This window comes from Elephantulus edwardii, unplaced genomic scaffold, assembly GCF_000299155.1.
Source record: "Elephantulus edwardii isolate Elephantulus edwardi_28Jun2011 unplaced genomic scaffold, EleEdw1.0 scaffold00089, whole genome shotgun sequence".
NCBI classification, from domain to species: domain Eukaryota; kingdom Metazoa; phylum Chordata; class Mammalia; order Macroscelidea; family Macroscelididae; genus Elephantulus; species Elephantulus edwardii.
This window is the reverse complement of record NW_006399839.1, coordinates 2714304-2742008: the sequence shown is the minus strand read 5'-3', so window position 1 is coordinate 2742008 and position 27705 is coordinate 2714304. Positions and strand designations below refer to the sequence as shown.

At 44.0% G+C, this 27705-nt stretch overlaps 1 protein-coding gene across 1 annotated transcript in view; it reads right to left on the bottom strand.

The window, feature by feature from the left end:
* FBXW8 (F-box and WD repeat domain containing 8) overlaps positions 1 to 27705 on the bottom strand; it is a 144371-nt gene that overhangs the window by 29847 nt on the left and 86819 nt on the right. Inside the window, exons 6-7 of the mRNA XM_006890494.1 lie at positions 20089 to 20285; positions 15816 to 16022 (exon numbers count right to left, since the gene is read on the bottom strand). Of these exons, the coding sequence (XP_006890556.1) occupies positions 15816 to 16022; positions 20089 to 20285 (404 nt within the window). The remainder of the gene's footprint in view (positions 1 to 15815; positions 16023 to 20088; positions 20286 to 27705) is intronic.

Here is a 27705-nt window from a genome sequence, read left to right as displayed (position 1 = left end):
ATTTCCTGAATAAATGCTGCACGTCTCTGCCTAGGTCTGATTACAGAATGACGCACGTGTCTTAAAGATCTGCTTCATACATACAAACAAACACACCCACACAATCTGCTTTCTACCAATAGCAACATATTTAGCTGTTTCACAACTAAGCAGGTCCAGTGTCTTTCCATGTAGACCTGAAGTACCGGACTGCGATGCTTTTTACTTCTTGTTAACAAAACATTTGAAAGGAAAAAGTCTATACGGCTTTAGGGGGAATTGACTCACGCAAATGACCCAAGATACTTTTCTGACCTGCCATAAATCTGTCCTACAAAATGTGAAGTTCAACTATAAAAACTGCAGGCTCTGCACATCCATGTTCACAAAGCAAAGTGAGCAGCTGCTATAAATTCACAGATGAGCTAAGATTTTAAAAAACAAGACGAGAAAGACAGACAATTGGGGAGGGTGGGGGTGCCAGTGAGGAAAGAGTAAATCATACACAAAACAGCCAATAAAAAAAAATAAAAAAGCAGTTAATATACATGAATAATGGATGTCTGATTTAAAAGCCGTTTACTCCGATATGATGTAATTTTTGACAATCAGCCAGAGAGACTATTTTGTAAGTCCCTGCCAGAGATAAGTCATAGCACAAGGCTTGGTAAGGCAGCCCTATCTCTGAACATGTGGAAAATGACTTTCACCACCATCCCAAAGGTGACTTTCTGTTGGCAAACAAAACCTCGCCTCTCAGGTGCACTCAGCAGCAGCAGCAAGACGCAGAGCCTGAAGAAATGGAGCCTGCACACAGTCAACGTGGCACCCCCCCCAGTCTCCATGACATGCTTCTGGCACCGTCCACATGCAAATGCAGCACAAAGGGGGGCGCCTGGTCTGCTTCCATGTTTAAGTTTTAATTGGAGTGACAAGTCCACAAGGCCAAGATATTCCAGGGACGGGACGGTGGTGCCGAGTGTCGCCAGCTCTGGGGAGGCGAGGACCACGCTCCCCACCGGCACGTGCCAGTGCACCTGCAACCCCCATCGTTCCAGGACTGGACGCTTCCCGGGCCTGGAGCTGCCAATCACTGCAGGCCATGCCAAATGTGGGGCTTTGTGATGTAGGCAGATGTTTACAAAGGACCAGAGCAGAGTGAGGCTGAACCAACACCTATTGTGACCTCAGCCTGAAAAGAGCCCAGGGGGCAAGAACACATGGTGGAAACCCAAGCAAAAAGAGTCCACAAGACAAAGGAATAACTGAGGAAGGCCTAGGCCAAGCTCCCACCACCCATGCCACAGAGGGAACTGACTACAGTTCTGCTCAGTTTCACCCAAGCTTTCAGAGAAATTCTGTCCTCCTGCTGGGATAAGAGACCACAAAGAACTACTGAACTACACAAAAACAAACAGGAACCGTTCAAAGTCAAAGCATTCATTTCACATAAGAGGTGGTAATTAATATGTACATGTGTAACGGAAAGCCCAAAGTCCCTCCATCTTCATTTTAGTGCCCCCAATGTGCCACCTAATAATATGAATGTCTCAAAGGACTTCACAAATATGATCCGTGTGTAATCTACCATCACCAGGAGAAAGAGTGCTAGGACTATCATTGCTGCTGATTCAACACATGCAACCACACATATCTCTGGGTAGAACTGTGTTTACAGCATTTTCAAAAGTTGAACTTTTAGAATTAGATAGCCAGGCTTTTCTTCCAAGCCACCTCAGGGTGGAACTGAACCGCCAACCTTTTGACTACTAGTCTAAGGATTAACCATTTGCTCCACTTAGGGGTCCTTAGAAAGACCTCTATCATTAAACCTATCTCATCAGGAATAAAAAAAAAAGACTGCAAACAAGAAAACAGGCAACTTACTTAGCTATTATTAAAACACACAAAACAACAAATGGAAACAATTACAAATGAGATGCTCATAATGTGGAAACAATTAATAATGTGCATGAAGTTGAGACTATCAGGCTATTATCCTAGTTTGGTTATCAATATTCTTCTGATTAGCCTGGAAACTGCCTTCTGTGGCCTCAAGCTAGACTGGACAAAAACAAGAAGAGAGCAGACAGGCACAACGTCCCCTACACGTTTTAGATCTCTAACACAAAGAGCCAAGGGAGGACTCTGGACATCTGCAGTGAACCATCAGGACCAGGTGGAGGGCCCACAGCCCACCTAGGAAAGAGGCATGTATAGTAAGTGTTACTACTACAGAGGACCCAAAAGTATCAGCAGAGACATGGTCAGCAGCGTGCTGTACAGAAATGATGGACTACACATGTTCAGCTAAAAACCAAACCCACTGTCAGCAGCTGATTCCAACTCAAAGCGACTCCAAGATAAAGGAGAATTGCAAGACCCTGGAGGAGATGGATTGACACAGTAACTGGGGCAATGGGGTAAGTGTGTTGGGATCAGTGAGAACGGCTCAGGGTAGAGGAGGGTTCAGAGCTATTGTACACAGGATCACTATGAGTTGCAGGTGACTTGAGGGCACGTAACAACAACGACAACAATCTTTATGAGAAGAGATTACCAGGTCTTTTAACCCATAGATCAAATTGTCAACCTTTCCGTTACAAGCTGAACACTTACATCATTAGGGCTCTATACACCTATTTGCTGTTATTAATAAACATGACATGCATTTTAGATTAATCCTTTCTGACTGTCATCCAGTTCAATCAAAATAACGTTTTTTATAATCATTACAGTGTCCTGGTTTACAACTGAAACCTAAAGGCTAGAAAGAGTTCAAATCCACTCTGTGACACATGAGAAAAAGACCTTGCTTCCACAAAATTAGCTTCCTTGCTGCTTCCACAGTATTAGTCAAGGGACACAACAGCATTGTGGCAACAGGGTATCAGGGAAGTGGGAACAAATACTTTAGCCTCTTTCTGAGGGATGCTATATACAAAGTTTCACATATACTGACCTTTTTGATTCAGTAACAGCTTTACATTAGAAAAGTTTATCACGTGGTTATATTCAAAACAATGCAGAACCACCTAAATGCCTATCAATAAGTAAGGAATTAAGTCAACTTGGTACATATTATCATGACATCAGTCATTGTGATTGGCAGAGTTTAAGCAATAAACTGCATCTATTCCTGTAGTTTTAGTCATTGGTAAGAAGTATGGCCTGATTAGAAGAGACAGAGTCCAGAATAAAATCAGGTGGGGAGCGGAGAGAGGAATTTAATGCAGGCAAGTGGTTGAGAAGACAGGGACAGGGACCAAAAAGCACCTGTTGCCCTGGTGACAATGAAGCAGGATGGCACACTTATTAGAGACCTCAGAAGTTCAGCCTAAAAGTATGCAGCCTCCAATGTGATATCAACGTTCAAACTTTCTGGCCAATGAGCAAGCGAGTCATGACAAAATTATTACTTTAATTAAAAAGAAAAAATCATAGACAAGAAAACCCAATAGAGCAGTTCTGTGCGCTAACATGGGGGTGGGGCTGTCAGAATTGACATAATGGCGATCAACTCAATGGTCAGAGTTCTTTAGTGTATAAAACAATGTTCAAGGAGCGCTCTGGTAGCCTAGTGGCAAGAAGCTGCACTGCAATCCCAGAGGCGCATGGTTCAAATCCACCAGATGCTCTGCCGAGAAAGGAGGGACAATCTCCTCCTGTACCAGTCAGATCTGATTTGATGGTGCGCGTGCATGCGCGCGCGCACACACACACACACAAAATAATAAAATAATAAAAAAAACCAACCAATGTTCAGTGCACTGTTTCCTTTAGTTCCACAATTCTGAAAGGTGAGTACCATGATTTTATTGCTATGCATGTGAGAAAACCAAATCATAATGAGGTCAAACCATTTGCATAGTTAGCCAGTTTCAGGACCCAAGGTGGGTCTGAAACCAAGATTCAAGCATCTCCAGAGCTCTCGAAGTGTGGTCGCCAGGGCCACAACATCAGCAAGACCAGAGAACCCAAGACAACAGATGTGCAAGTTCTTCTGTCTCCCCCAGGACTCATTAAATCAGAATCTCCAGAGATGGGGCCCAGTGATCTTGAACTGAGCCTCCAGGAGATTCTGATGTCAGCTGGAGCGCTGGTGGCCTAGTGCCGAGGACTGTGTTGCCAAACCAAAGACACACAGTTTGAATCCCTCAGCTGTTCCAAGAAAGAAAGATGGACCATCTCCTCTCATATGATTTACTGCCTCTGAAAACCCGCTGGAGGGTCAGCGAGGAGTCGGTTCAGACCCACTGGTACTCAACAACAAACAACAGTCTCAACATCAAACAAATACAAATCTTCACCAGTGGACTAGTAGGCAACATCATGACAGAGAGAAGACTGAAGTTGTCAAGGATTTCCTTTTATCTGGATCCACAATCAATGCCTATGGTAGCAGCAGTCAAGGAATGAAAACGTGTATTCCACAGGGCAAATCTGCTGTTTCTAAAGTGCTAAAAAAGCAAGGATGCTGGTTTGAAGACTAAAGTGCACTTGATCTAAGCCATCATATTTTCAACTGTTTCCTATGCATCTGAAAGCTGGGCAATGAAAAGAAGTCAGAAGAATCGATGCTCCTGACTAGTAGTACTGGCGAAAGAACAAAACAAATCGATCTTGGAGGAGGTGCACCAGGGAGCTTCCTAGGGGTGAGGACGGTCAAACTCTGTCTCCTATACTTTACGCATGTTGTCAAGAGGAGCCGGTTGCGTGAGGAAACAATGTCACATTGGGAAAAAGAGGGTCAGCAAAAGAACGGGACATGGGGATTACAATAACGGACTCCCGCATATCAGAGATCATGAGATGGCGCAGAATCAGGCAAGGGCAAGGTTCAGAGATAGTGTTCAGAGTACTGCTATGAGTGGAAGTCGACTCGACAGCACCTAACAACAACGATGACTGTCAGGATTGAACGTGGGACTGTCTCGGCAGGGCTAGATCAGCCACTGCATTTAGGAGGTGTGGGAAGGAAAGCTGGGAGCTAATATGGGGGCCTGACCTCCTCCATCCCCACCGAGTCTTGAAGACCAGGCTAAAGATAGGCAGCAGGGTCTGAGCCACAGTTCTCAGCATGCAGTCATCAGCCTGAAAACTATGAAATGGCCTGTGAAAACGAGTGTTAAAAGGCGGTACAAGAGCACAAAGGCAGGAAAAGGCAGCAAAAGGCTTGGGAGAGGAGGACAATGTGGGGAAGACCCTGCCTTTCAAGAAAGCAAGCTGAACTCTGGGAAAGAAATATCAAACTCTACAGACACTGCAGGTGGAGCCTGAGGAGAAGCTGGGCACATCTGAAGAATCTGCACACTTGATTCCCTGTGATCCCACCCCCACAGGAATGGCAGAGTCCACGAGCAGGAAAGGTGAGCTGTGGCTGGGAGCTCGTTCACGGCAATGGCTTCAGTGCACGGCACAGCCCACAAGGTCTGCGCCTCATCTAAAGACACCACGAATCTCTTCACTCGCGAGTCCATTCATCTGGACTGTGGCAGCTCGCTCCTTTCCCATCTTCAAAACCAGATTCACTCTGTGAATTAATAACACACTAAGGGAGGGCTTCAAAGAGTGACTCTGCTTCCATTAGGAGTTCTCATCTGCAACTCAATAATTGATAAGTTAATTATCAACCCACTCTCTAACACAGTGCCTTATGGAAGACTGAAGTAATAAGGAAATTAATAAATCATATACTAGAGGGGGGAAAAAACTAACAGTCTTTACTTTGTAATATCATGTTAGTCTGGCTTAAGCTAGCATGTGTTTGAGAAGAGTAAAGTGTTTTAAACGGCCTGAAATTATAACTCACACAGGTCATTCTCTGTGGGTTCCTCTCTCTCCCACCTTCAACTGTTTGAATCCAGAGCTAAAGGACTCAATTAGTGCTACCATGTTAAAGTTTTAACTTTGGGGGCAAAGGCAAAAATGTCCAAAGGATTCCTCCTGCCCCTAATTATTACTTAGTGCAAATCTTTACAAATCAAGTGACTGCTAGGGCAGTACTGCCTGAGATGCTGCTGGCACAAAGAACCACGGTCGTAACTGTATGTGCGGTGAATAAAAAGTGGATGAAGGAAATCAACTTCACGTTCACAGTCTGCTGAATAGGGAATGGTGAATTGAGATGGAAATTCCACATCAATAACTGGGAAGGCCATTACATTGAAGATGAGGCCCCCAAATAAAACTCTTAAGTTTAATAAAAAAATCAACAGGGAAGAATGAATGAACATCAAGCACTTCAATGTAATGACTCTGCAGACAGTCATCAAAATACAGTTAACATTTAAAACTAGAATACATACTTCTTGTTGTTGTTAAGTGCCATCAAGTTGTAGGCGACTCACAGAGACCCTATGAATGAAAGTCCTCAACACTTGTGTAACTTTCATCCTTTCTCCAGGTTCACAGGGTTTCTGGAGGCAAGCTATTATGGAAGTGGATGCCACTCCTGCTTCCAAGCTAATACATATTTAGGTATACAAAAACTATGCAAGTGGGTGTGAAGACAAGTACAACCGAAGGCTAATGGCAGCCCTCATCTTTTATACTCCCGTTACCTTCCTACAGGAGCCCAGCCTTAACGGGCACTGCCTTGTCCCTTGCTCTTCTAAATAAATGTCTTCACAGCAATTCTCAAGTAAACAAACCCTGTGAAGAACCACAGGCCACAATCACCGCAAAAATGGCTTTAGCACCAACTCCCACACAAATCACGATGTGCCTTACTGGAGCTCAGGATCACGCTCATGCCTGTTCTCAACTTCTCCCACAAGCAGCTCCCTGCTCCAGCCCTGCGGCCTCTGTCCGCACCATTCATTCTCATCGGCAGTGTTAGGACGATGAACCCAAAGTTAGCTGGGTTGGGGAGGTGAAGGGGCCTTAACACTGAGCACCAAGTACATTCAAAGCACATCACCTACCTTTCTATCTTGACAAAGGGATATGCAGATGTGTTCTGTAAATACTTTAGTATCAAAATGGTATCAGTAATTAGCATAATTGTTAATCTGTAATTAATAATGAATAAACATAAATTAAATTCTCATCAGATGTTGTGAAAACCCTCATCACACTGACTTTCCAACGGGGGATCCTGAGAGGGGTGTGAATTACTTTCCTAAGGCTTATCTGACTTAGGCGGCTTTGCTGGTTCCAAAATGGTTATGTCCTATTTTTGCACCTAACATACCCACACTAACAGCACTAACGCAACTCATAAGGCATGCACAGAAAAGTAAGGCTGAGGGAGTGGCATGATTTGCAAAACTTCTATCACTCATGTGTTATTTGCATAAACATAGATTACTATCTTGACTATAGCTTTATTACTCCCTTCTAGGATCACTGGTGACTTCAAAGCACTTGTAGTTCTAAAGGAAAAAACAGCACTCCCTGAAGTATTTTCCTAGAACCACCCATCTCAGCTGGATAAGGTATCACAGGCCGCAGCCACAAAGGGGCAGTAAGTCAGGGGTTCCCAGCTGTGTCCTAAGAAGCCAACCACTCAGGCTCTGGGGAACTGCTTAAGGGTTTTCACAACATCTGATGAGAACATCATTTCTTATTATTCATTATTAATAACAGATTGACAATCATGTTAATTACTGATAGCACTGGAACACCAAAGTACTTACAAAAACACATCTGAATGTCCATTCAATTCCCATTCATTTTATCTATATACTACTTCATCATCTCTGGAATTCACCAAATTCACGGTAAAGGCTTCCCTATGGGTGACCCTGTGCCCGTGTCAATGTAGAGAAAATCACCATCATGTCGTGAAGTTACTGCAAAGGATCCCAAGACTGCACACCAGAAGGCCAATGTCACGCCGGCGTCTTCTGATTTAAGTGCTCATCAGAAATTTCACACACAGTGTGTGTTCAGTAAGTATTAATGATGATGATAGTAATCTTAGCTACACAAATGGATCCTTCTGGTGTCAACACCACTCGATAATAGTTCTTTATTTTCCCTAAACTTCTCCAAGAAGAAAGTAAATACAAAAAGAGCTGTACTCCAACCCAAAGGCACACAGTTCAAATCCACTGGCTGCTCTGAGGGCAATCTCTTGATCAGTTCCGACTTGATGGTACTTAATTAACAACTAATCAACAAGGGGTAAATGTCTAAGGTGAAAGTGAACAGTCAAATTAGGCATTGTTGTTGTTGTTATGTGCCGTCAAGTCGCTTGCGACTCATAGAGACTCTATGTACAACAGACCTAAACCCTGCTCTATCCTGTGCCAATCGCACTGCCTCTGACACACCCATCCTGACTACCCCAGTCACTGAATCAATCCACCTCATAGAAGGTCTTATTAATTTTTTATTTCTGTAAGGAAATGACCAACTATTTATCTTCCTCCACAATGGACCCTTGTAAAAAAGAAAAGCTGGATTTCATATTCTGGTGGAGGCATGAGGCAAAGTGGCCCGAATCCATGAGCAATGCATTTTGGATTCCAAAGATTCTCTCAGACTGATGCTGCACCTCATGGTGAGCGCAAGCAGCCAATCCCCAGTCTCCCCACGTCCGCGGATGGGGGACGATTACCATAAGAGACGTTAGCAATTATTTTCCAGCGTGATGTAAGCTGAGGCAGCAGCGCCAAGCAAGCGTCCTTGTCAAACACATTCCAGCCTTCTGGATTACTTCACTCCTATCTCCCTGATTAGGATGCACGCCGATGCTCTGCCTAATACAATCTGCCATCAAATGCCAAGTACTTCAGAATGGAATTAGGAAATATGTCCAAATACATCGAACGATGCTAAGAGCCCTAAGTGGATCACTCTCTTTATGAGGCACGAGACTCATCGTCAACATAATGCTCTTAAACAAGGCAATTCTATCTACTGTCTACCCCCCTCCACCTTCGAGGGCAAAATGGAATTCAAGCAAGAAAAAAGTGCATGAGGACGGTGAGGCTTTGTACGTATGTTCTCACATATGAAAGTAGTTTTGACAGACTCAGGGGTTGTATGAGACATAAAACCAGATTGTAAAGGGACGTTTGGGCTCAAAGGGCCACATTATCAGTTTAGGCTTATTTTTCAACTGCAGCCTGAAGACGACTTGGGCCAGAATCATCACTCTGCTACTTGTTGTCTTTGAGAAACACCAGCCTCACTGCAATGGCAGCCATCATGACCACTGGCACCACTAAATTCTGAGAACCTAAAAGGATCTTCACGCAGCCCTTCTTGCCCAGTAAGACACAGGAACTGAAGAAAAATTCCAACCACCTTCCTGTCCAATCATTTCTGCCAGCAGCAAGCACAGCCCTTAGGAGAGCTCATTAGTGAGAACCAGCAGAGCAAAGGGCCCTCCACCCATGTCAGACGCCCGTGGCCATGAGCCTCCTCCACTGGTGGATCAGCTCAAGGCAACTCCACAGGTCACAGAAAACAGCTTAAAGACCTTGTAACCTCATCCAAAAATCAAGGACTGTGGGTGTAAGAGAGGAGCCTCAAGGATATTATACTCAACGCTCCTCATTTACAGAAAAGAGGCAGGGTAAGCTAACGAGCTTAAAAGAACTATGAACTCTCCCTCCACTGGGGCCAACTACATTAAGAAAGGGACAGGCCAGTATATGCTGCAGCTCTGTCCTCAATAACCAAGCCTGACCATGGCAAGCACCACCACTGCACTCAATCTAGGTGGAGCCTGTAATCCAGCCACTCATCAGATCAAAAGGAAGACACTGCAAAGGACTATGTGAAGGGGAAGGCCAGCGAGATCACTAGATCTTTTGATGGATCTTTCTTTAATCCAAGGGAATAAGATTCATCCACCATTGCCCAAGAAACTACTGGTATGAAGGGTCTATTCGGACCAGTATGTCAGATCTATCAAAACAGAGATGGTGTATGGTCCTTGGGCTCAGCAAACCCACTGACAGGCTAATCCTACAAATACACTCACATGGGCAAAGTGCAGTTTCAGTAGAAAAGGACTGGGAGCAATGCGCTCACTGTGGTATATTCAGCAGCCGGAATATCAAATGGCTGGAGGAAAAAATAAAAATAATTCATAACAATAATTAGGTCATGAAACAGTGAAATAATTGCCAGCTCTTCAGCCCTGCAGAAAGAACCAAATACACAGTAATATGGGATTCTACCATTTCTCTTCAGAGAACAAGTAAGTGCATAGTAACTTGCTTAAAAATATCCACTGCCACTGAGTCAATCAAGTCCAAGGCAGACCAAGGTATAGTGGTTAGCAGCGAAAGAACTAGTTCATAGGGTTTCCAAGACTGGAACCTTTAAGGAAACCAAACACCACATCTTCTACCTATACCATGTTGTTGTTATGTGCCATCGAGTCGCTTGCGACTCATAGTGACCCTATGTACAACAGCCCTAAACCCTGCTCTATCCTGTGCTGATCTCACTGCCTCTGACACACCCATCCCGAATATCCTAGTCACCGAATCAATCTATCTCATAGAGGGTCTTCCCTTTCTGCGCCGTCCCTCCATCCTCCCAGGCATGATGTCCCTCTCCAAGGGCCTCTCCCTCCATACAACATGTCCAAAGTATGTCAGACGAAGTCTCAGAATCCTTGCCTCCAAGGAGCAGCCTCATCTAACCCTCTCCAGAATGAATCTGTACATTCAATACTCTTCTCCAGCACAACAGCTCAAAGGCATAAATTCTCCTTCTATCCTCCTTAGTCATTGTCCAACTTTCAGATGCATAACAAGTGACTGCAAAGACCATAGGCTGTATCAGACGCACCTTAGTCTCCAGAGTGACACCACTGCTCTTCAGTACCCTGGAGAGGTCCCTAACAGCAGACTCCTGGCTACTGGTGCCAAGAGTGTTCACCAGGGAGCCAAGCAGACTAAAGTTATTAACAATCTCAATCTCTTCACCATCCAACTTGATGCTGCCAATTGGTCTAGTGGTGAGAATTTTTGTCTTCTTGACATTGAGTTTCAATCCATACTGAAGGCTGCAGTCCTTGACCCTCTGCAACAAGCACTTCAGGTTCTTCTCAGTTTCAGCAAGCAGGGTTGTGTCATCTGCATAACACAGACTGTTAATAGACCTTCCACCAATCCTGACGCCACACTTCTCCTCATAGAGCCCAGCCTCCCAGATAATCTGTTCTGCATACAGGTTGAAAAGGTATGGAGATAGGACACATCCCTGACGTACACCCTTCCCAATTTTGAATCATGCAGTGTTTCCTTGCTCTGTTCTGACAACTGCCTCTTGGTCCAAGTATAGGTTTCTCATTAGAACAATCAAGTGTTCTGGGATTCCCATTCTTCTCAGAGTCAGCCACAATTTGTTATGATCCACACAGTCAAACGCCTTTGCAAAATCAATGAAACACAGATAGACATTCTTCTGGTATTCCCTGCTTTCAGCTAAGATCCATCTAACATCAGCTACAATATCCCTAGTACCACGACCCGTTCTAAACCCAGCCTGGACTTCTGGCAGTTCTCTGCCGATGTGCTGTTCCAGTCGTTTCTGGATAATCTTCAGTAGAATCTTGCTCGTGTGTGAGATCAATGATATCGTTCTATAGTTTCCACACTCTGTTGGGTCACCCTTCTTTGGGAGAGGAACAAATATAGATCTCTTCCAGTCAGTTGGCCAAGTGGTTATTTTCCAGATTTCTTGGCACAACTTGGTGAGCACTTCCGGGGCATAGCTGGTGGATTAAAACCAACTTTTGGCTAGCAGTCAAATATTTAACGCTGCGCCACCAGGACTCCTGACAGTGATTTCTTCTTATGTGTATGGCATGGCTCTGGAGACACACACAAGAACCTGGCCATACTTGGGTGGCTGCAGGGCAAGCAGTTGGCTGGCAGGATGAAAGCAGTGGATGGTGCCTCCTCATAGAACGCCCTTTCCAAGCACTTCATTTCTGAATCAGGTAGTGGCATGATCTAGTCAAAGAAAGACTTCTCTTTTAAAAGATGCTTAAAGAGATTTTTTTTTTAATAAAAGGGTGTTAAAAAAGACAGCAGACACTACTTCTACGACTTTACCTGGTTCGAGAAAGTGCTGGCAAACCATAGTGTGGTCCTCAACATCCTGACCTCTGAACTCCCAATCTGGGAACCCTTGGCCCACAGACACACTGAGATGGGCTGGAAGACAGTCTCCCTTGCCTGTCGCTTCCCAGCAGAGAAAGAGATGACTGAGCAGGCCGGCTGTATTCACAAGCCTTTTAAAAAGATTAAATAGCTAAGCCTGCCTTAAATGACTTGGTTTCATTTCCTCCTCAGAAAATCATGTTTGTAAACAGAGTTAGTCTCCTAACAAGTAGCCTTGGGTAGAAACCTGTGCATGATGCTGTTTTAACACTTCAATCCCAAGAACCCAAATGGGGCTGGGGAGCCATTTGGTGATGAAGGGCTGGCCGGAATGGTGATTACTCAGTGCTCATGTAGCTACGTGCATGGAAAAATGTTAACTTGGTCCCTGTGTGGTGCAGAGACACTCTAATGAAACAAAACTCACACCTCCGTAACACTTCTACCAGTTAGTGACAACTCAGTTCCTGGCTAAAATTACATGTCAACATTTTGGACTTCACTGTCTGCTTTTATCCCAGTTAATCAATAACAGAGTCTCACTAAACCCCAGTCTGTATCAGGTACAAACAAAAATAAACAAACTCTCCGTTCTCATAAACCCTTCATCTGAATCCTTAAGACAGGGGCCAGAGGCGCACACGCACAAACCCCAGAGTGGACAAAGCTCCAGGCAAACTCACTGCTAATGGTCTCACACCAACCTAACAAAATGTGCCTGGACACCCGATGCCAGGCGAGGCGGTCGCAGCCAACACCGGCATTCACCAGCACGGCGACACTGCCCCGCACATGAGGCTGTGTGGGACTGACAACAGCTTATTGTGGCATTGCAGGATAATATGAAAAGCTCCCAGAGCCATCAGGACAACACTCAATTCACAGAAATGACACACAGTCATTAGTGCTCTCACAAACATAGGCTGTTCTGAGGAAGTTCAAAACAGCCACTGAACATAGACTGAAAGCCTTGGACTCTCCAAAGAGAAGAAAACCGACATGAATGGGGACTGGCACGTCTCAGGTTTAAGTGGGTGGCATTCATGCTGGAGAAGCATCTCAATGAAAAGTTACTGCCATTTATTGCCAACCACCACCTACAATGTGTAGGCGTGCGCCCACAAGTAGATTTGGATGACTAAATGCTACATGCTCGTGTGGAAAATTTATTTCTAGTCCTAAATTTAAAACACCAATGAAAAATGCCTAAAGTAATTTGAACGTCTATAAATTCAAAGGGCGCTCTTGTGGCTTAGTGGTAAGGAGGTGCACTGCCAAACCAAACGATTTGCAGTTCAAATCCACCTGCTGCTTTGTGGGAGAAAAGACGGGCACTCTCCTCCACTGTGATGATGCCTCTGAAAACCTGCTGGAGGGTCAGCTATGAGTCAGTTCTGATTTGACAGAACACAGCAACAATAACAGCGTAAGTTAAAAACATCAATTTTCACAAAATTCATGTACTTACCAGCTGATCTTATAATTAATGCTTTTTAATTGGACTGGTCATTCTGAGAGGCACCAGAAACAGCACCACCAACTCACATTCCGTTTTGAAGGGATTCTCCCACCATAATTCTGTGCTGAACTATATACCTTTAACTGGTGTCTCAAATGGATCCACCATGACTGCCTCACTAAGGAATAAATCTATTCAGATAAAAAGAAACAGGAGCTGCCAGGTATATGAAAAATTTAAGCGAGGAGAACGTTAGTTTTAACCATCGCCTCCACTACATGGAGAACTTTAGAAATAAATGAGGCCATCAAAATATGAAAACATAATGGATGAAAATTAGAAAGCAGTCTCTTCTCTCAACAAATGAGCTCACTGGGGAACTGAGAAGAAAGTTTTTCCAAGTCTGAGGTAAAAAACTGCTGTAGGAAATGGCTTCGTACTCCCTCCCCCTTTCTGCCTTGGGAAGACAAAACACTCGCGTTATATCATCACAGACTTTCCTGCTAAGACACGCTGGATTCGCTCCAAGGAAACAGTCTGACTCGAGCACAAAGAGAGGACCTTCTTACGGTGAAATGAAAACGAGCTACATGCATTTTCTACTGCTTTATCTGCCTTCCTGCAGGAAGGTACTCGGTTGGCATCCACGATGCGGCATTTCTTTGAGCACTTACTAGGATGCAAAACCAGTGGCACCTACACAAACAAGATCTGACTGTCCAGGTGATTTAAACAGGGGAGAGTCGGCGTGCGCAAGCAAACCAGGGGCCAGAGAAGAACTACGGGTGCTGGAAACAAGCAAGAAGCACACAATGCTCATTAATGCTCATGTGCCAGGTACTACGTTAAAAGTCTTGCAAGAATTCTTACCACTTAATTTTACAACTTTTTAAAATGGCTACTATTAGGATCCTCTGGGAGCCCTAGTGGTACAATGGCTGAAGTGCCTGGCTGATAACTGAAAGGTCAGAGGTCCAAACTCACTGGCTGCCTCACAGAAGGTGTGGAAGTTAGCTTCCATAAAGGTGATGGCCTGGGGAGTTCTACTGGCAGTTATGCCCTGCCCAATAGGGTCATCCTACAGGGTCACTATGAGTCAGAATGGGCTTGGGAGTAGTGGGTTTGGTTTGCGATTTTGGATTATGATTTTACAAATGGGGAAACTGAGGCACAGCCTCCTTAACATCACACAGCTAGCAAGTAGTAGGGCTGAGACCAGCATGTTGGCAGTGTGTGGCCAGAGCCCCATCCCTTCCTGGCTTGCTACACCACTGTGGGGAGCAGAGGCCTTTTTCGTTGGAGAAGATGTCTTCAGAAGGGACAGCCAGCAGGGTCAGGAATGGGAGAGAACCAGAGGAGAAACAAGACACACCCTTACCCCTCCCTCTGATTACCCTACTGGAAAGAGCAGCTCTATAAATGAGGCTCAGGGCTATGTACTTGGCTGGCAGAAGGGATAGTAAAATATGAAGCGGTGATAAAATGTCGTCATCATTCAAAGAATTTCAATTAAAAACCTGCCTCCCTGCTTCTGGCTCAGAGTAGCAGACCTTTTTATACGCTGTTGGTGAGAATGTACATTTCAATGCAACCTTTATGGAGAACAATCTGGCAGTGTCCATCAGCGTCCTAAATGCACATATCCTCTGACCACACAACATAACTACAAGGATTTATTATGCTGACAATTTACTTCCACAAGGACTTCTGCAAGTTGCAACATTTCCTGTGGTATTGTCTATAGCAGCCAAAATAGTGGAAGCAACCTAAATACATAGCAGTGAGAGGAATGATTAAAAATTAACAAAAACAAAACAGACACACACTGGAATCATGCAGAAAAGGAACGTGGTCTATGCCGATTGGGAATGCTCTCCAAAGCATATTATTAAATAAAATGGTTAGTCCAGGTACAGAACAGTATGGATCCTATGATCTCACCGCCACTACGTTTTTCTAGTTATGTGCCATCTAGTCGCCTGCGACTCACAGCCACCCTATATACAACAGCTTTGAACCCTGTCTTATCCTGAGCCAATCTCACTGCCTTTAAAAAATGTTAACAGCTTCCCTTACAAAGTCGGACTGAGGGAAGCAAGGAAAAGGAACAATTACTTTTTACTTTATATCCTCACAAAAATGTTTATATTTTTATCATTCTGATAGATTACCTTGGTAAATCCAAAATAGCAGAAAGCTTTGTTTGTTTACTTTTTTAAAGACTTCCCGCCCGCCCCCCCCCCCAAAAAAAAACCAACTAAGTTGTTCTTGGGAATTGTACATTGTGCTATTTTTAGTACCTTGTTTCCTTCGTACACCCATCCCAAACTCTTCACGCCAAAAGCAACTTGGCTGGCTGAGACATCAAGGCAGGTAACAGGCTGCCCGTAGACGTAGTGAAGGGTTCTGGCAGAGTCTTCAGCTTTGAGCAGGTAGACCAGATCTCCAGCTGTGGCTATTGCCACAGGGTATCTTCCAGTATCTGGAACGATTTCAAGGTAGTCGACCTGTTAAAGGATGAGAGGTGTACAGTTCTTATGATTGTGCCTAAAATTCATTTTGACTTGATAAAAAGCACACAATTACTTCTACATGTCAGTGTGAAGACTGACAACAGGAAAAGACAGGCAAGGGAACAGGGCACAGAGTATGGAACAGAAACAGCTCTGCATAAATGAAATGATGCTCAACATAAGAGAAACACAATGCATGTCTACTAAGGAAAGTCACTTAAGACAATACAATAACAACAACAACAACAACAAAAAACAGGGCTCACTGCTATCGAGTCAAGAACCAACTCATAACTGCCTCTCCACTGAACTTCCACTGACTCTCCTCTGAGCTTCCAATCGAGGTCAGCAGTTCGAATCTACCAGCTGCTCTGAGGGAGCATTATGAATTGTTGTTGTTAAGTGCTGCTGGGTCGAGTACACCTCATAGTGACCTTGTGAATAAAAGATCTGAACCCTGTCCTATCCCCTGCCATCTTCACACTTTCTTACACACTAGAGCCCATTGCAGCAGTAACCCTGTCAATCTACCTGGTTGAAGGTCCTCCTCTCCTTCACCAAACCCCAACCCTAAAAAGCATCATTTCCCTCTCTAAAGGAATAGCCACTCCTAGCAACATGTCAGAAGTATGTGAGGCAAAGCCTCATCATTCTTGCCTCCAAAGAGCACTCCAGCTGCACCATCTTCAAAATGTTTTTGTTCTTTCGGTCATCCATGGGATGTTCAGTACTCTTCTCCAACATCACAGATCAAAGGCATTCATTATCATTTTTTTTTGTCATCCTTATTCATTGTCCAGCTCTCAGATGCACAGCAAGTGATCAGAAAGATCATGGCTTCAATCAGAAGCACTTCGGTCCTCTAACAGACATCATTACTCTTCAATAATTTGGAGAGGTCTCTAACTGCAGATTTTCTCAGTGCAATGCATCTCTTTATTTCCTGACTGCTGGTACCAAGGGTGTTAATTGTGGATCCAAGTAAGATGAAGTTGTTGACAGTTTCATTCTCTTCTCCATCCATCATGATGTTGCCTATCGGTCCAGTGGTCAGAATCTTTGTTTTCTTGACACTGTGATGCAATGCATACCGAAGGCTGCATCCCCTGATCTTCTGCAACAAGTGGTTCAAGTTCTCCTCACTTTGAGCAAGCAAGGTCCTGTCTTTGTCATAATTCAGGTTCATTGATTAGTCCCCCTCCACTCCTGATAACACATCCCTCTTCATAGAGTCTAAAGTGGTGCAGCACTTGTCTGTCAGTTTGCTGTACTGAGATAACTTGGGGCTACTGTGACATTGAAAGCTATGTCACTGGTCTGTCAAAAGCCATAAGGCTTCCCCATCGTGGACAGGTTTTAGTAGAGTTCCCAGATTAAGAAAGACTTAGAAGTAGGACTTGCCATCCACTTCTTAAGTAACAGGCCTTTGAAAAGCCTATGAACATTATGGAAGTGACTTTTGATTTAATACAATGGAACAAACTACACAGGCAGAGAAAACAACATGGAAAAGGTCTTCACAAGCTTAAGCAAAAGAAATCAACTCTAAGACAAATTTTGGAGGCAAGGAGAAGTGAGGAAGGAAGGTGAGTGTTTTGCAGTGGAAATGCATATTATCTTACACATGTAAGAATTTTCTATCAATTTGCTTCAGAGGAAGAAATAGATTGTGAAAAGGAAGATTTCTCACAATAAACCTCAGGCTTTTTAATTTCTGCACCATGAGAGGAGACCAATTGCTAGAGAAAGTAAGGCTGATTTTTCCTTTACAAGAAAACTCATTTGCTGTCCAGTTGGTACTGATTTGCAACTGACCCTCCACTGGGTTTCCAAAAGGAATTTAAAAAAATTTACTCGATTACATGTGAACAAAAACTATATTTTAGTGTCTATGTAAATTCCAAACAAATGTTTTGTAAAAGATTAAAAGTATCTGCATGCTCTGTCTCTCCTGGTTTCAAAGCTATGTGGTGACTCCAGAGACTATTTGGCCATCTGAAGGTGGCAGTCATTATAAACAAAACTTTTTATTCTACCATGGCCCTCAGGACATGTCCAATCCCACCATCTCCTCCGCTCGGCCTAGGTCTGAGGTGAGCCCTTCACAGGGAACATATTGTTCTGAACCCAGAAAAGCCTGTCTCTCATGGTGCAGTCTGCATCCTCCTCAAGTCAATTAGAAGGATCCACATGCTGAAGGTGAGCCACCTCTGTAATTATGAAAATCCACAGTGTGAAAGGCCACCAATCGCCTGACAGCATGCCAAACGTGTTCAGGAGCCCGAATCCTGCAGGCTGTCCAGAGGAGTTGGGAGAGGACACATCTGGGTGACTCTGCTAATCCTTGGGCCCAACAGTGTGTGCGCAGGCAGCCCTCGGGCCAAGCCTCGGCTCCATCACAAAGGCTGGATGTTCTCGGCTAACATTACAAACCTGGGAACGCTGCCACTGCTATTCAGGAGCCTATCTGGGGAAGACAAAAATGGCCCAGCTTTCCAGGCCAGTGGGGTTTTTTTCCAGGGATACTCGGCATGTGCTGTGGCCATCTCTCACATGGGGCCAGAACAGTACTGCTCCCACCCTGACTGCTAGCTTCCTCTCTTTCCTGGTCTGAAAGCCATTCCTCATTTTCCTCCCATGGACATCCTCAATCTGGCCATTTGACTTCATCCTCATGCTGGACATCTGACAAAGAGGCTCAGGTTGAAAGTGAGTATGCCATTTGCTGGGAGCTGCAGACGACTTCAAAAAGCTGCTCAGCTGGGCCTGGGTTCTACCTACTGCCAAGGCAGGATTTACACTTTACAGAGGGACTCACATCCCAGGTCACTGCCTGACACCATCCGGTTCTTGCTGGCCCACCATGTTCTTTAATCTGAGACCAAGCGATAGGCACCATGGAATTTCTGAGAACAAACAGCAAATGCTGTGCTTCTGCAATTTTTCTAACGAAACCACAAGATGAGATGACAGCATGAAAGCAGTTCTGGGGAAGTGCCACATCCCACGGCAGAGATCTGGTCATCAGAGGGGCAAGAAGCTCGTGGCGGTGAAGCCACGACTTTTTAGTGATTCCAGTCTAATGGATTTCCACCAGGGGAAAGAAGCAATGGTCTGCTCCAAATTAGGCCATCAATTAATTATTTCAATTGTTGATTTTTCTGCTCATACTCCTATTAGTGCCAAAATGAGCCTCATTTCCATTCATTGAATCCAAGTTCAGGAGAGCCTTCATATACTACCGTCCTTCACACCAGCAGATCGTCTAGCACCACACAAATGTAGCAAGGTCTTCATACGAAGACAGGTATTCCTGATGGAATTCTCAAGTGGGCTGTAAGTGGAGCGTTCTTGGGGCTGCCACTGCTTCACACATGGCATCCTGGAACACAGCACCCAATTAACACTCATTTAAATCATTTTCACTCAAGAGTTACTCTTAATCCCAGGTGAGAAAATCTTGGGATGAAGAAAATAGGATGGAAACCTTCCTTCCAGATGGCCTGGGATGACATCTCTGGACTCATTTTCACTTCTCTCTTAAAGAACCAAACTCTAACGATTTCCAGGGGTGAACATCCACTGTGACAGGGGAGGCGGAGGGCCACAGTGAGGGGAGTCAGCCCCAAGGTCTGAATCACAGCTGTTTGACTATGGAGCTAGGACAAGTCAGTTACTGTCCTACCCCCATGTGTGCTTCCTGGTCAGCAATGATTTCACAGGGCTGTTGTGACATTTAAAGGCACCCTGGTGGCACAGTGGTAAAGCAATTAGCTGCTAACTGAAAGGCTGGCAGTCTGAATTTCTCATCCGCTCCACAGGCGAAAGATATGGCGATCTGCTTCACAGACGCCCCACGGAGCTGTTCCATGTGGTCCTATAGGGGTGCTATGAGTTGGAACAGACTCAACAGCAGATTTGTTATTCTGGTTATGATATTTACAGATTTATAGCTCACAGGAAGCCCAGTGAGGAAGAGCTGCCAACATCACCACTATTTATTTATGTTAGATGCAGAGATTCTCAGAATGCAAAATAAATGACCAGATCAGTAGCTCACCAATTTCTGAACTTCAAATTCTGCCGCTATTTGCCAATATCCTTCTTCATCAGGGCACAGCATTACGACATCAAAGGCAGATGCTGTGGCAATCGTCGCATCATCTTGGCTGAGGGCCACCGCCTGTATTCTTGCATCATGCTCAAAACGATGAATAGGAAACTTTCCAGTCCTTAGGTCCCAAATATTAAGAAATCCTATACAGAAAGAGATAAAATGCAGGTAACTATTTTAAATTTGCTTCATATGCCCTCCAAAAATAATAAGCAATATTAACAAAATTAAAGGTACATGACAGACTAGCTAATACACACACAACACACATCTCATATGCAGGATATACAAGGGAGCTCTGGTGGCCTAGTGGTAAGGAGTTGCACCAGCTATCCAAAGGTACATGGTTCAAATCCAACAGCGGCTTCACAGGAAAAAGATGAGCAATCTCTTGTGATTTACTGCCTTTGAAAACCCAATGCGGGGTTAGCTATGGGTCAGTTCCAATTTGACAGAACGCAACAATATATAATATATAATATTTTTGTTCTATTATATGTACTTTGGACATGTTGCAAGGAGGGACCCATCCTTGGAGAGGGATGTCATGCTTGGGAGGGCGGAGGGACAGCGCAGGAAAGGAAGACCCTCGATTGAGATGGACTGATTCAGTGATTGGGGTAATGGGGGAAGATGTGTCAGAGACAATGAGATTGGAACAGGATAGGGCAGGGTTTAAGGCTGCTGTACCTAGGGTTGCTATGAGTCTCCTTTATTAAACTGGTTCTAAGAAAACACAGTGAACACTGAAAGAAAAATAAGAATCACTATTTGCAGAGAGTGTCATGTGTTCAAGAGCCCCTAGATTCAAGATTAAATAACTCGACTTCAGGTTAATACCCATAGCCAACCACTCTAGCCTCTTAAAAATCTTTGTAACTATATCAGCAGTTTGACTCTGTCCTCCAGGGTCGTTATGGGTGGGAGTCAGCTCAAAGGAGTGTGGTCTATGTTCAGATCCCTTCACTTGTTGCCTCTGAGTCCTCATTTCCACTATGGAAGAAGCATCAGTACCTTCATGTTCACTGAAGCTGTGAATGGTTAGGCAACACTTGGTCAGTGAGGAAGCTGGCTTTGTGCTCAGAGATGAGTGCAGACGGCAGGGCCACAGTCTTGCAAGTAAAGTGCCTACCAGCTCGATGAGTAACTGACACACACCATCAACCCCACCTGGGTGCTCTGCCAAGTGGGAGTTATTTAACCACAGCACACTCTAAGCACACATGGAGTTTATCTATAAACACATTTTTCATTATTAATCAAGTATCGGTTTTGTTGGCATAATTTTTTTCCAACAGGACTGCATGCAATAAAGTAGCCTTTACCACAAGCTTGAGTTTCACTGAACTACACGAAAAAGGGTCATTTTTGGAAAAGGTATTTCAGGGCCCTACCAATTTAACAACGGGGTTCTAACAGCACAGTCTGCATTGTTGTGCACTAACAAAAAGGCTGTGTGTCTGTCAGTTCGAGCCCACCAGCGACTCCACAGGACAAAGACGGGTTGTCTCTTCCTGCTGAGATTTACAGCCTCAAACCGGAAGGAGGGCAGCTGTCAGAATTGACTCACTGGCAATAAGTGTACTTCTAGTTTCACCTATTTAACAAGGAGCCTTGATAGCATAGTGGGTTCAGTGTTAGCCTGCTAACCCAAACCAAAAAAGGTCGGCAGTTCAAAGCCCCTAGTCATTGCCAGAGAAAGGTGAGGCTTCTATTAAGATCACAGTCTCAAAAATCCCACAGGGCAGTTCTCTGCCTGACAACCCTGCAATGTCACTATGAGCAGAAGTGACAGCATTGGGTCTTTAACCAATTTAACAGTCCAATTCTTCTCTTGTGTCATCTCACTTCTATCACTGTTCTCCACTCCAACACTAAGTGATAGAATCTGGACAGAGCTTCACTTATCAAAATTTTTGCAATCATCTGCACGTCACTCCAACATTACCTTTTTTTAAAAAAATGTTTTTGTTATTAATTTTAATAAATATTTAGAGACTTTGGATTTCCATTCATTGTTGCACTTTTTTCCTTGCCCACCCCTACCCCAGAGTCCACTCTTCTCTTTGAAAAGTAAAATTCTTTCATTGTTATACAATCCCTCCCCCAGGTCCACTCCACTAGACAGCCTTCATTCTGACTCCTGTCATGACAATAATACCTAACCACATATTCCTTTCCAAAAGTTCTCTCCCTCATCTGTTTCAATGCAGTATACATAATTTGTCTCATCTTTCTCAGTCTCCCCCCAACCCCAATGTCAGTGCCATTTTACAACAGTGGCACTATGCAGTATTTGTCTTTTTGTGACTGAAATATTTCATGCAGAATGTCCTCCAGGGTCACCCATTTTGAATAATATTGCATGAGTTCCTTGTTTTTCAATGCAGTGTAGTATTCCATTGTGTGAATATACCACAGCTTCTCTATCCGTTCATTTGTTGATGGGCACTTGAGTTGTTTCCAACTCTTTGCTATTATGAACAAAGCCATGATAAACATGGGTGTGCATATATCTGCTTGGGTGGCAGTTATCTTTTCTTTAGGTTAAATTCCCAGTAGTGTAACTGCTGGGTCAAATAGTATTTCTATTTGCAACTTTTTGAGAAAGTGCCATACAGCCTTCCATAGTGGTTGCACCATTTTACACTCCCACCAACAGTGCCTAAGGGTTCCAGTTTCTCCACAACCTCGCCAACATTTGTTGTTTGCTGTTTTGTTAAATTTTGCTATTTTTACTGGGGTGAGATATAATTGTTTTGCAATATCACCTTTAGGTAAGTAAACATTTAGGTGTCACCTGGTGAAGTGACATGTTATCATTAGAAGATGCCTCTTCTTTCTCCCTGATGTAATCTGCTTTGAAATCTATTTTGTCTGATATCCATAAAGTCATCCCACCTTTTGTCTGATTAGTTAGTTCAGCGAATCTTTTTTCTATTCTTTTACTTCATCTGCTGTCTTTAAAGTGGCTTTCTTGAGGGTATTATGTAGTTGGTCTTGCTTTTAATGAGGGTGTTTAGATGACTTTTATTTAGTGTGTAAAAATCAATGTCTAAGGTCAAGTTTGAGCTACCATTTTGCTATTTATTCCTATGTGTTCTTTGTTCCCTTTTCCCTCCTTTTTTCTGCCTTCTTTTGGATGGAATATTTGAATTGAATATGTGTTTATTCCATTTCCATTCCTTTGCTGGCTTATTAGCTAAAACTCTGTTGTGTTATTTGAGTGACTGCTTTAGGATTTTAGCATACATCCTTAACTAGTCAGTCAGTGATATTATGCCACTACAGATACACACACACACACACTCCCCCAACACACTGTGAAAGAACTTTACACCAGTACACTTCCATCTCCTCAGCCAGCCTTTGCGCTACTGTTGTCATACCCTTTATTTCCACATATGTTATAAACCCCACAGTATGTTGTTATTATTTTTACATAAGCAGGCAATTATCTTTTAAAGAGATTTAAATAATAAGACGACAAGTCATTTATATTTACCACATAATTACCACTTCTGGTACTCTTCCAATATCACTTTTAACAGCATCATTAAATCATGCCGCTTTCTCGAGATTTGCAACTCACTCTGCAACTGATCCGGATGGTACTGTTGGATATTTGACCCCAAAACTCATGTGTAGGTACAGACACAGCCATTCCCAAGGAGGCACGATTGAGCAAGAGCTACTTTAATGCTTGGCTAACTTAACTAAGTTAAAATAGTTAAAGCAGAGCCACTTCTACCCCCTCAAAATTGTGGAGACTAGAGGGGTGACTGGACTCTGAATTGAGAGGATGTTCTATAGTATGACAGCTGATTATCACCCACACTAACCAATCCTTGGCCCAAAAGGTTATCACTGCAATGATACACCCAACAGCCGTCTCCTGGCCTCTACTTGGTGCTGGCTATTCCTGCAGGCACCGGGTGGCCAGCGGTGAACAAGAAAATACAACAAGGCAGCCCTGGCTGCATGGAGCTGACATTCTGGTGGCATGTGCATGGCATCTCATTTATGGGTGTAAAGAAGAAAAGGTCCCTATACTTACAGAGCTCACAGGAGAGAAAGAAAAACCTTTTCTAAACGACAGTGTAACAACTGTCAAAACAGAGAGCGATATACGAAGTGCAATGGAGAATGGTCCTGTCATCATACTATCTGAAGATCCCAAAACATCAGCAGCTAACTTTCCACACATTTCAAGCTGGAGGAGGCCTACATTCACTGCTTGGCATTAAAGAAACAGTAGTCAGTAACCACCCGACCCAAATCCATTCACTCCTCAACTAGGTGGTACTTATTAAAATCAGATGTAAATGAGGAAGATAAGCTTTACCATATCCTAGACACAGCGATAAAATGGATTTGGCCAGTGACACTGCATGGACCTAGGAAGGAGGACTGTGTGCTCTTCCTCCATGTTCCCTACAGGAGTAAACTGGGAGCACTGAACACAGCTCTACAGCAATAAAGGGTTTGCTGAACGACTGTCTTATGTTTTAGCAAGGGAACATTTGGTTGTAAGAAACAGAAACCCACTCATATTGGCTTCAACACAAAAGGGAAAGTGACTGGAAAGGAACCAGGCTATTTCCATGGAGCCCAAGGGGTGGAAGTCTAGCTTAGAATTATGAAGCAGCAGAACAAGAGCAGGCAGTCAGAACCAATGCAGTGCCTATCTGGCAGGTGCAACACACAGTCACTTACCTCTGCAAGTCTACTTCCTTCTCTCTTGCTGGAAACCAGTATTCTGTCTCCACTAAACACGTGATGAAAAATGGCTTTCCAGCCCCACAAAGTCTTTGGGCCCAAGCAGACAACAGAGACTGAGAGTAGCTCCAAGTCACCATCTCCATCAGGAATCATATTCCCTTTTTCAAACTAGCTGTGCCCCAAAATACCAACTGAAATAGTCCAAACATGTTCCCTTCCAGAGGGCTATGGGAGGAGTCTCAGAGCAAGGAGTATCAACTAGGCAGAATCAAAACCTAATGAGCTCTCCAGTCCAGCTCAATGGGTGGTGACCTCACAAATTTCAGAGTAGAACTGTGTCTCACTGGGTTTCCAGTGGCTGCGATGGTTCAGAAGTAGATCACCAGACTTTCCTCTAATTCACTTCTAGGCAAATCCGAACCACAAAAAAAGGCTGTGCGATCAACAATTGGCATCATCACTCCTGCCTTAGTCCCTCCAAAGGTGTCCACTAGATCTATCATGTACACTAGCCCCCAGTGGGAGCTCTGCTGGCCTAGTGGTGAGAAGCTGAGCTGCAATGTCAAAAACACGTGGTTAGAATCCGCCAGCTGCTCCATAAGAGAAGAACGGGCCAGGCAATTTACTGCCTCTGAAAAACTCACTGGAGGGTGAGCTATGGGTTGGTTCCAATTCGATGTCACACAATAAATAAAAGGCCAAGGTTATTGCCAAGGGATGGTCTATAGAGTGTCTCAGCAGTGACTACTATAACAGCAAGTCTCTGTCACCCTTGTCCCAACCAGCCATAATCAAACGAACTCCAGTTTGGTTTGCAGGCCTATTCTGACCAACACCCAGAAAGCAGAAATGAAGAGTGATACAACATCTCAAAAAGCATCAGAAACGGTGTCACATTCTGAAAGAATGCTGGGACCACAATACTATTTCATTCATTCATGAGAAATACGAAAAAGATACAGCCCAAAGAAGAAATAGGGTCTCAAAAATACAGAGAGGAGCACAATGTGTGAGGGCTCTGGGCCCTGGCCTTAAAGCGGTTAGGCCGAGGATCTGGGAGTCCCACCTGCTCGCCAGGCTCAGGCCCCCGGACCCTGAGAAGTAGCAGCAGGGCTGAAGAAGTCTGGGTTCAACTCAGCCTAGGAGTGGTCATTAACAATGACATGAGTAACGATGGCCAGTTTTCTGGGGAGACATAAAGCCTGAAAAGCAGCTGTGGATGGGCACCCATGCCAGTAACGCAGCATGCCCCTCCAACCTCCCCGAGGAGGCCAGCCAGAGTGTGGTAATGAAACTGCACATAGTAGAAATGGGATCTAAATGAGTTTAAACTGATTTATGTTAGCTTTTGTAAAGATTACTCGATATCTGGAAAGTGCTACCACTGTGAAATAATGTCGACAATCCTTAAGACCTCCGCCTAATGGTACTTGCACAGAATATTTATATTCCTCGTCCTGGGAACAAGGACCATAATGGATACCATTTTTGTTTTATTAGGGATGCATATTTAAATTAATCTGCTATTTGCCTAAACAATTAGCTGCTTCTGTTTGTGTGCACAAAGCCAAAATTGCAATTAGGCTTCCATCAAAAAGATAAGTCCCAACTAAAACTGTCCCGGAGGAGCCATAAGAGCGCAGGGCAGAACTTTCCAAAATTACTTTTTAGCATAATGGTAATTATGTTAATTGCTTGAAAGGTAAATAACTGCCGAACTGGTTTTGGAAAAAAAGCACAATTGGTAGAGCCCCTCCCCTGTGATGTTTCCTGTGCACCATAACATTCCAAACAGGTTAACGGTTTACAAAGTCAAAGGCTGGCCCTGCTTGGACTACAGTCTGTCTTCCTTGGAGTCTTTGTTGCTCCTTGGATTAGAATTTATTTTTGTTCTGAGCCCCCATCATCTAAGCATGTACAGTAAACACCTGAGGCTTGGGCCCAGAGTCATAACAGCTAAATAGACAAGATCAATTAACTGCGTTCAGAGGCTCTGAATGAAGCAGGCTATTTATAAAGGCAGCTGGCGGTCTCAATTTCTACATGTAAATGTGCACGTGCCCACAAGAAATCATGCAGGACTCAAAGACAGTCTTCACAAAGGAAAAAATGGAACGTCAACAAAAATTAAAACTATATCCATAGCACACTAAAGGTGTACCCTCATCAGTCATTAAATCCAAACTTCACACAGAGAGGGAGTCCAGAGATGTAAAGGTATTTCTAAAGCTTGAAGCAAAACAAAAGACCTTCTGTTTTCATGGAAGGGGTGCCCGGTGCAGGATGAAGAACAACATACATGGGGCTGGATCTGAGGGTCTTGAAAGGTGAGAAAAATGCCAGGTGAAGATTAGTCTTCACTGGGATATTTCGTCCACTATGTTTGTCATGACAACATCCCAACCTAACAGAGCTCTCAGGCTGAACTCTTACCTGCTGCCTAAGGTAGGAAAATCAATAAATATGAAACATACTAGAAGCTGCATCTTAGACTGACAAGAGACTCTGAATGTACTAGTGAACCAACAGTATGTAGTCAGGCCATTAGCAAAGCAGGAATGCGAGATCACCCAAGTAGAAACTGAGTCAAGGATGAGGAGGAAAGATGGAATGTTGAATAACCTTGAATACACTTAGCAGTTCTCAAGTTCAAAAGAGAAAGGAAAGAAGACAGCAAACTGAATGGGAGGCTAATCAAATAACTCTACGACTATGACAATGTGACTAACTAGAATAATTCAACGTTGTTGTTGTTGTTATGTGCCGTCGAGTCGTTTCCGACTCATAGCGACCCTATGCACAACAGCTCTAAACCCTGCTCTATCCTGCGCCAACCGCACC